Consider the following 11,163-nt stretch of genomic DNA (forward strand, 5'->3'; position numbering starts at 1 on the left):
GAATACCTAAACAACTTACGTTTCGCCGATGATATAGTCATAGTAGCTGAGGATCTAGGTATGGCAAGAGAGATGGTACAAGAACTCGTTGTAGCTACAGAAAATGTAGGTTTAAATATAAACATCTCAAAAACAAAAATAATGACAAATTTGGTACCCAACCAGAACATCAGTATTGGTGGGAAGGAAATAGAACTCGTAGATAGATATAAATACCTGGGACATGAAATTACGATTGGCAGCGATAACCAGACTCATGAGCTGAAGAGAAGAATTGGTCTTGGGTGGGCAGCATTTGGAAAACTGAGAGAAACTTTTAAAAGTGAGTTACCCACATGTCTAAAGAGAAAGGTATTCGATCAGTGCGTCCTCCCAGTCTTGACGTACGGATCAGAAACACTTACCTTAACTAAAGCCTCGGCTACCGAGGCTAAACTAAGAGTCACGCAGAGAAGAATGGAGCGGTCAATGTTAGGAATAACTCTGCGAGACAAAATCAGAAACGAAGAAATCAGGAGAAGAACAAAGGTGACTGACGTCATCGAGAGGATAGGTTGAAGTGGAGATGGGCAGGACACGTAGCCAGAATGACAGATGAGCGATGGACGAAGAGGTTATTGGAATGGAGGCCAAGAGAAGACAAGAGAAGCGTCGGTCGACCGCCTACAAGATGGACTGACGACTTAAGAAAGGTAAATAAAAACTGGATGAGGGCGGCGCAGGATAGATGGGGTTGGAAACGAGGGGAGGAGGCCTATGTTCAGCAGTGGACTTTTGAGGCTGGATGATGAATGCCATTCGAATAAAAAGATTGTATCACATAATGATAACCAATTTACCCTATTTTCAAAATTTCACTAAAAATGTTTATTATTAAAGGTTTCTAAATAAATAATAAGCAACATGGCATATCTACATATACATATATGTTTTAAAGCGTGTGTACTTTGTATAAGTCTATAAAAATATTATACTATAACTATATGTAACTATAAATATTAAACTATTTATAACAATAAATACCACAGCTATTTCTCAGTCGGAATTATTATTTTTAATTAGTTGGTTTGATTTAGATGAGCATGAGACATGACAGTTCAAATAAAACACTAGATAACTATAGAGAATATAATGTCAACAAAATTTTAAGTCCCTTTTTACATACAAATATTAATTTTGATTTCAATAGTTTATAAGAACAAAAGTAAGTAATTAATTAAAAAAAAAATAAACCAGAACCAGCTGTTTCCTTCACATAAATATAAAAATCATTGTATTTTAGTCCCCTTTTTAGACCCCTTAACCCAATCTAAATTGTACCTTGTTCTTTCTTGTTTTCTCCCATAAAATAAAATAAAATCTATTACCGTCCTTATTTCCTTCAATAAAAAAAAAATCATTTGCCTGGATAAACACACTGCAATCTTCCTTAAATTTTGTCAAAATGTCACGTCAAATATCGAACTTCTAAATAAATCTGCCAAATTTATTATTTCCAATATACTGAATAAATGTAAATCTGGTAAATAAATGTACTTCTATCACTTCTTTAAACAGGATCGATAAATACATACAATTTTGTACTACCGGAACACCCTAGCAAAAGAAAAAGAAAATAAAAATAACTGAACTAACTTCTTAAAACTGAGAACCAATAAACTGAACAAAAATGACTTCAGCTTACCTTTAACATACAAAAGGGTCTATTACACGACTCTCAGCCTGGCCATCAATAAACATCGAATTAATCTCTAGAGGATTTTCCAAGACAAATCTTTACGTGCCCCAAATTTCCAGCACACCAACGGATACCTCAATAAGAGAATTCCCAGTACATCCCACCAAAGGATTGAAAAAGTACCATTTCAATTAAAAAAACTGGGAATCCAAATCGCCGACCAGGCTTCAACTGCTTTCTCAAAAATGTTTATTGAAAAGAATGAACGTTGTTGATTTGCTAACAAGGCGTTCAAAACAAAAAACTCTACAACAAAAATCTTCTCTCACTGACTCACACAAAAAGCATATACATCCAAACATACAAATTATACATCCTCCAAGGACAAAATAATCGGTTATAAACAACCAAAACTCAACAAACGTTACTACTAAATTTTCAACCGTAATAACTCAACCTTTCCTTCCGGAAAGAAAATTAAGTTTCTTTGAATTGAATCCCAAAGAAACTTGTTAAAAATACATACTATGTTACACTATCTACATCAGAATCCGATTCAACGTGGCTATCAGAGTTCTGTGGGTGAGGTTTCAAGTCTTTCACATGCCAGTGACCAATAGACTTACCATTATCATTTATTAATTCATATGTACAATAACCAACCTTACGCTTTACTCTAAAAGGTCCAACAAATCTATCAGCAAACTTAGATGTAAAATAATTAGCTTTATCAGAAAGAACATAGTTCTTTTTCCAAACTAAATCATTTTCCTTAAAATGAACATCCCTTCTTCTTAAATTATATCTTTCTCTGGTGTTATCTGAAGCTTTATCAATCCGCTTCTTAACCCAGTCTCTCAACCTATTCATATTTTTAGAACGATCATACACACGTTGTTTATTTTCTTCATTCCCTATTTTTAGATGATATTCACTTCCATGAGTCATCATCTCACAACCAAAATTAATGAAGTATGGTGTTTGACCTGTCACCTCATGTTTGGCAGTTCTAATAGCACAACCTAGTTCAGGTAAATTAACATCCCACAACCTATGATTATCTTTAACATAAGCCATCAACATGGTTTTCATGATACGATTAATTCGTTCAGTAGGGTTTGGATGAGGGGTAAAATTTGGAGTAAAAAGAAATCTGATTCCAAACTCTTGACAAAAAGATCTTAAAATATTACCTTTGAACTGACTTCCATTATCACATTTTAAGACTCTGGGAACACCAAACAAAAGAAATACATTTTCTTTTAAAATTTTACTTATAGAAGTGGCAGTTGCCTTTCTCAGAGGGAATAAAAGAGGAAATTTACTGAACTTATTAGTAACTACCAAAATCCAAGTATTACCAGCTGAACTTCTGGGCAATGGTCCAAATAAGTCCATACTGATGATCTCCCAAGGTTTTGTGGGTTCGACAGCCTGTCCCATATGTCCTGCAGGACTTTTCTGTTCAGGCTTCGTCCTTAAACAAACCTCACATTTCCTTATATATTTCGTAATGTCCATTTTCATAAAAGGCCAATAGAAAAGGCGAGATACACTATGAAATGTTTTGTAGATACCTAAATGACCTGAAACACAAGAATCATGACACCTCTGAAGTATCTTATCTCGAAAATCTTTTGGAACTACAAGTTTCCAATATTCACAATCATCTCTTAAACTCGGAAAATCTTGATCAATATATTTATACAACTTATTATCTGCTAGTCTCCATCTGACAAATTTTAAAGGATTTTTATTTACATTATTACACATTTTCTTATACCATTTATCACTGGTAGAAGAAAAATCATATTCGTCACATTCGGGGTTTATTGCTTGAACATTACTTATTTCTACAGAATTTATCATATGTACACTATCAACAGGTAGTTCTAAAGCTCGCGAAAGGGTGTCAGGAACTATGTGATCCTTACCTTTGCGATGCAGTACTTCATAGTCAAACTGTTGCAGACGTAAGGCCCATCTACCAAGTCGTCCTTGAGGGTCCTTCAAATTGTCCAACCATAACAACGAGTAGCAATCAGTGATTACGTAGAACTTATAACCATCTAGATAAGCTCGTAAAGTTTCACACGCCCACAAAACACAGAGGCATTCACGCTCAACACTGCTATAGTTTCTCTCGGCTCTATTTAGAGTTCTAGACAAATAACAAATTACATGTTCAGTTTCATCATACTTTTGAGTAAGGACAGCTCCAAGACCATACGCTGACGCATCAGTTTGTACGTAAAAAGGTTTGTCAAAATTAGGACTAGACAAAATAGGTGCTGAGACAAGAGCGTCTTTAATACTCTGAAAAGCTTCCTCACAAGCTTTGTCCCAAACGAACTTCTTGTTCTTTTGTAATAATCTACACAAAGGTGAAATAAGATCTGAATAACTATTTACAAACTTACGATACCATCCTATAACTCCAAGGACTCTTCTGACTTCAGTGACATTGGTGGGTCGTGGAAGATTCACAATGGCCTCTACTTTTGCCGGATCTACAGACAGACCACTAGAGTTAACAACATAACCCAAGTATTTAAGTTCTGACACACAGAAAGAACATTTTTCTTTATTAAGGGTCAAATTGGCTTTTTTCAATCTGGCAAAGATTTCTGTCAAGACTTCGACATGTTTATCGTAAGTTGACGTAGCCAGACATATATCATCTAAGTACACAAAAACATACTCAGAGAGTTCAGGACCTAATAGATTATCTACTAATCTTTGAAACGTAGCTGGAGCGTTGTGCAATCCGAAAGGCATACGACAATACTGGAAAAGTCCACGCCCTGGCACAGTAAACGCCGTGTACTGCTTGCTCTATTCAGTAAGACCCACCTGCCAATAGGCACTCTTAATGTCCATTGTTGACAAATATCTAGCTCCACCTAACTTACTTAAAATGCTATTTATATAGGGTAAAGGATAAGCATCACGCTCAGTAACACTATTTACTTTCCTAAAATCAACGCAAAAACGCCATTCCCCATTCTTTTTAGGTACCAGCAACACTGGTGAAGACCATCCGCTGTGTGACTGTTCGACAACACCAAGCTTCAGCATTTTGTCCAGCTCCTTGTTGATCATATCCTGCTTAATTGGTGATACCGGATAAAACCTCTGCTTGATTGGTTCTTGTTGACTAACTACAATTTTGTGTTGAACTACATTAGTACAAGTTAATTTGTCTGGGTCGATACTAGAAAAATAAGAATCAACGAGTTCGTTAAGCTGTTTACGTTGCTCTGGTAGAAGTTCAGATTCCGATTGTATCGAATTAACCACTGGAACACTCATAACTTCCGAAGAGAAAAACCACTCTCCTTTTCGTAAATCTGGTACAATACCCATTCGTACCCAGAAATCTACACCTAGTACTAAAGAGTGTCTACGCTGTGGCCAAACGAAAACATCAATTACCTTAACAACTTCACGAAGTTTTATAGGCACCGAAGCTACACCTAATAAAGGACTCTGACTACCATCCGCAACTCTGCAAGACCCATCTGGAACAGTTTTTAAATGTACACCTAAACTACGTAAAATCTCCCATGTAGGCATATTTACAAAAACTTTATTGGCTCCACAATCCAATAAACCGAATACTGTCTTACCTAAGATATCAACTTCTACATAAGGACATTCACTTTCATTACTCTGTGCTAAAATATAATCTAAAACTAACTTAAATGAATAAAAATTATTACTATCTTCTTCTTTTTCGACCTTTAACTGTCTATTCCGATTCGAGATAGAATTATTGCTCCGATTCTGTGAATTACATTGAGGACAAGTATTTTTAGCAAAACCTTCCTTGTTACAACCAAAGCATCTAAACACACGTTTTGGCCTCTTACAGTCCTTAACCACGTGATCATACTCATTAAAGCGCCAGCATTTAGGTACAAACGCATCTACTTCCTGTACAACGTGATGACGAGAATAATTAGCTCTACTACTAGAAGAAGGCTTAAACGACTCAATATTAATTCGAGTTTGCTCAATTTTTCGACACAAGTCAATTAAATCAAAAGGACTCTTTACTTCGACTAAAGTTAATCTTTCCTGATAAAAAGGTAAAATGTTTTTAAGTAACACCTGCATTTTTAAACTGTCCGGAACTGGTGTTGGCATTTGTTCGAACTTACTGGTCATCTTGGCAACAAACATACCAATAGATTCGTTAGATTCCTGAGTAGTATGAAGAATATCCTGCCAGATCTCATCTGCAGAAAGGGTAAATTCTTCCTTCATTAGGCTAACTAAACTATCCCAGTTGCTAGCATAGTTCCTATACAATTTATAAAAACCTAAAGCGTTACCAGTAAATAAATCTCTAGCACAAGAAAATAACTGAACTTTATTTACATTACGTGACCTATAATACTCCTCAACTTCTTCAAGAAATACAGAAAAACTTTGCGGTTTGTCAGAATACTTAATTCCCCACTTATATACAGGTTCTGAAGGAAAGTCACTATTAGATGGCAAGAAAACAATGGGATTAACTGTTGAATTCGAAGTTTGATTTGTTTGGTTACTCACATTCGGTGCAGAAATATTTCGAGTAGGGGTAGAATTACCATTAGGGTCATTTAAATTAAGACCTGATAAATCAATATGATGATAAAAATTAGGATCAGTAGGCATCTCTACAGAAACAACATTACTAGTTTTCAAAACATTAGACTTAGTAGTATATTCACCTATCAAATCCATCAATTTCTTTAACAATGCAGAACGCTTTGACATTTCATCAGTGTCTGTACTGTGAATACGGTTCAATCTACCTGAAAGATGTGCAAACTTAGTCTCAATCCTTCTTATTTGGTTTGCAGTACCTGTAAAAGCATTAATAATATTCAGAATCTCTTTTAATTTATTTTCACAACTTGTCAACTCAGCAGGAATATCAGGAGGTAAATCAAAGTTAGGGATTTTGCCAAATTTTTCTAAAACAAGGCAACTACGCAAAGTACTCTTTAACTCTTCTACCTTACAATTAGTCAAAACAATACCTCTCATTTGCAACTCAACTTCAAGTTCGTCTTTGACCAAACGGTCAACATCAAGTTTAAACGACATTTTCTTTTAGAGAAATTAAAATACACAAAAAAATAAGACAAGAAAACCTCTACCTCACTTTAAATAAAAGTACATTTAACTTTTGATTATTAATTTTCAACTTCTGTAACTCTACGTAACCTATGTCTTACTTGAACTATCTAAAAAAAAATAAAAAATCTCGGGTGGTTGAAAAGCCCCTTAAGTTGGCCGCCAAAAATGTACCACAGCTATTTCTCAGTCGGAATTATTATTTTTAATTAGTTGGTTTGATTTAGATGAGCATGAGACATGACAGTTCAAATAAAACACTAGATAACTATAGAGAATATAATGTCAACAAAATTTTAAGTCCCTTTTTACATACAAATATTAATTTTGATTTCAATAGTTTATAAGAACAAAAGTAAGTAATTAATTAAAAAAAAATAAACCAGAACCAGCTGTTTCCTTAACATAAATATAAAAACCATTGTATTTTAGTCCCCTTTTTAGACCCCTTAACCCAATCTAAATTGTACCTTGTTCTTTCTTGTTTTCTCCCATAAAATAAAATAAAATCTATTACCGTCCTTATTTCCTTCAATAAAAAAAATCATTTGCCTGGATAAACACACTGCAATCTTCCTTAAATTTTGTCAAAATGTCACATCAAATATCGAACTTCTAAATAAATCTGCCAAATTTATTATTTCCAATATACTGAATAAATGTAAATCTGGTAAATAAATGTACTTCTATTACTTCTTTAAACAGGATCGATAAATACATACAATTTTGTACTACCGGAACACCCTAGCAAAAGAAAAAGAAAATAAAAATAACTGAACTAACTTCTTAAAACTGAGAACCAATAAACTGAACAAAAATGACTTCAGCTTACCTTTAACATACAAAAGGGTCTATTACACGACTCTCAGCCTGGCCATCAATAAACATCGAATTAATCTCTAGAGGATTTTCCAAGACAAATCTTTACGTGCCCCAAATTTCCAGCACACCAACGGATACCTCAATAAGAGAATTCCCAGTACATCCCACCAAAGGATTGAAAAAGTACCATTTCAATTAAAAAAACTGGGAATCCAAATCGCCGACCAGGCTTCAACTGCTTTCTCAAAAATGTTTATTGAAAAGAATGAACGTTGTTGATTTGCTAACAAGGCGTTCAAAACAAAAAACTCTACAACAAAAATCTTCTCTCACTGACTCACACAAAAAGCATATACATCCAAACATACAAATTATACATCCTCCAAGGACAAAATAATCGGTTATAAACAACCAAAACTCAACAAACGTTACTACTAAATTTTCAACCGTAATATAAAATATCTTTAAATAGGGGATGATGAGAAAGATCCAGATTTAGAAATTAGAACCATAAAAACATGTAAAGGATATAAATATCTGAGATCTATAATATATAAAGAAGACTACCAAAAGAGACACCGAAAACAGAACGCAACAGGGCAAAAAAGCGGGAAACATTCTAAGCTCTCAACTATGGTCTAAAGATATAAGACAAAAAACGAAATTGACAATATATCGTACCCTGGTAGAGCCTATTATGACTTATGGGGCAGAAGTTTGGCGGATTACGAAAAAGGAATCAGGAGCAGAAAAACTTATAGTTTTTGAGTTATTTAGAAAAAACCGCTCTACACCATGCATTTTTTTCACGAAAAATTCAAATATTTGGTCTTTAGTAACTCAAAAAGTATTGATTTATTTTAATAACATGTTCTAACAAATTTTACTTAAAATTTTGTCCCTCTATCGATTTGTGGGGTTATTTTTAATAAAATAGTTTTCACTCCCGAAAAGGGGTGGTATCCACTCCCAGGGTAAAAGTGCAAGTTGGCACCAAATTAGTTTTGTTTCTTGAGGTATGCTCTAACTAGTCACCAATTTTCATGCAAATCGATGGAGGTTTAACAAAATAGGAGGTGAAAACCTTTAATGACTGCACTAACTTTCTCGTTTCATCCCTTATTGCTAATTCACTGAGGTGTCAGCCTGACAGGGGTCATAATATTATCAATATACAAATAGACACATTTCACATGCCAAACTCCATATTACTCATGACGATGATTTTTCGGTTCTAGCTCTTAGACTATTAAAACATATTCAAACGTGTTATTTTATTTTATTATCTACATGTAAGAGACAAACCAGTAAAATATGTATTTACAAAGCACACAACAGAGTTTAAATTCTAAGAAGAAAGAAATTATATAGCAAGAGCCTTCTTGTATGCTCAAATATTTTGAATATATATTTAAATTTCTGCTTGCGCTTTATTTACTTTTACTTTACATCTGGAAATTTCCATTTATGAAATTTGAGAAGAATGGATGATTTGAAGTAGATGACATAAATATTGAGATAAACTCGGAATTTCAGTCGAGAGATTACAAAATCAGTTGCAATATTTTCGCGGGATACCGCTCTAGTGGCTTATATTATTAAAGCAAAATGAAGAAAAATAAAACTAAAATTACGTCAGAAAGCTCTAAATCTCATCTATTCATCTAATTAACCAGAATTCAGCGTTCTGAAACTATTTTTTGTACCATTTCTATATTTTCAACATTTGTTGGGATTTTACCACAATTTTATTATAAAATACGTCAGCTATAATATAAAAAATTCAGTGGCGTGCGGTGACTTTTTCGGAAGGGGAAGCGATTCAATAAGGATATAAAAATATTTTCTTAGGGGTCGAGGGTAGGGATGGGAAAAACCTACCGGTTTAAACCTGAAACCGGTTTTTTTACTTCGAAATAACCGGTTTTGCCGGTTGTTTTTTTGCCCCGGTTGTAACCGGTTTTTTCTTTTTAAAATAAAAACCGGTTATTAGGTTTTTACGGTGATTAGGATTAGGTTAGGTATTATTTCGGATCCCAATCATAATTATTATTCTCAAGTAATTATTCCAAAGAAAACCATAATTCAAATTTTATTTTATTTCTCACATCTCACAATCTCACATCAGCCAGAAACAATTATTAAGTTTTATTATAATATTTCCTTGAAAAGGTATTATTTTTAATCATAATATTTACATAAGAAGTGATCTGGTTGAATTATACGCAAACATCATTTATTTTTCACACTTAACTCTTGACATTGAAAGTGGGTGAATGACTTTTCTGATTACCAAAAATAATGCTCTGACTATGAATATCGAATTACTGATTACGAATACGAATCTCCAAGAATTTCGCTACGTTTTCAAAACGATACATACATACAGGAAGTATTAAATGAGTTAAAATGTACCTATTCTACAAATATACAAACGTGTTAAAACTAATACATGTTCTTTCGATAGTACTAATTTTGATCATATTGATATCGAGTCGAATGGAGTATCGCAAACTAAAGTGTATCGTAAATGTAACCTATTTTTTGGATTAAAAAACCGAAAACCGGTTTTTCCAAAAACCGGTTTTTTTGGCCGGTTATAACCGCCAGGTTAAACCGTAAGCAAAAAAAACCGGTATAACCGAAAACCGGTGTTTTGTCAAAAACCTCCATCCCTAGTCGAGGGTCGAGCCACTTCCCACCTGATAACACTCTGATGCGCTATAGGGGTCTCTATCAGCAAAGTGCTTATGTGAGACGTCCTGGGTACAAGGACTTACACACTAAATCCTACCCCGATCAATGCTTGAGGCACTCTATTCCCGCTATTTCTAGTGACTAGTGACCTATCATTGATCTATATTGCTAGCTCGGGCCTTGAGTCCTCGCGCCGGGCTCTGTTTCCTAAAGAAGAGTTCTATTTAAAAAAAATTATATTCCGAGGCATTTTCCACAACACACAACTTTCAACAATATGACACTTATTTATACCTGAGGTCTATTCTCCTGTCAACTTCTGATAATTGTTGAATGCAGTATTTTTCAATGGATAATAGGGCTAAATTTCGCTTGTTGAATTTCTTTTAAACTCTTAATTTGAAACTTTTAATGCATTTTAATAATGAAAAACTTCGTTCAACTGATGCAGTTGTGGCTGGGAGAGTTAGTACCTACTACTTCACACAACTTGACCACTTCACACAGTGACTTGTTTTAACCAGTAGTTATAAAGAAATACCCAGATTTCTGGGTATTTCTTTATCACTAATGTCAGTTGTTTCATAAACGACACTTAAGGTGATACAGTAGCGATCAACAGGTAGCCAAAACGCGTTCCAAGATTGCGGCTGTAATTTTGAATATTTTTTCGAGATATTTGGCACACCTATTCGTAATATAATAAAGAATGGCGGTACAGAGCCCAATTTGAAAAAATATTAATATGTGGAAATTACTTTGTAATTAAATACAATATTAAAAAACGAGCCTGTACCGCCATTAAGAAGAACAAAAAATACACTTTCTTCAAATAA

At 34.1% G+C, this 11,163-nt stretch overlaps 1 protein-coding gene across 1 annotated transcript; it reads right to left on the bottom strand.

The window, feature by feature from the left end:
• Nucleotides 1-5,345: 5,345 nt before the first annotated feature.
• LOC126885536 (uncharacterized) lies at nt 5,346-7,837 on the bottom strand. Its single transcript, XM_050652118.1, has 3 exons — nt 7,641-7,837; nt 5,476-7,552; nt 5,346-5,377 (listed from the first exon to the last, which is right to left on the bottom strand). Exons 2-3 carry the CDS (start codon nt 6,776-6,778, stop codon nt 5,346-5,348), a joined length of 1,335 nt encoding a protein of 444 aa, XP_050508075.1. The 5' UTR covers nt 6,779-7,552; nt 7,641-7,837.
• Nucleotides 7,838-11,163: the final 3,326 nt, after the last annotated feature.

The sequence above is a fragment of the Diabrotica virgifera genome, chromosome 5 (assembly GCF_917563875.1).
Source record: "Diabrotica virgifera virgifera chromosome 5, PGI_DIABVI_V3a".
Lineage (NCBI taxonomy): Eukaryota > Metazoa > Arthropoda > Insecta > Coleoptera > Chrysomelidae > Diabrotica > Diabrotica virgifera.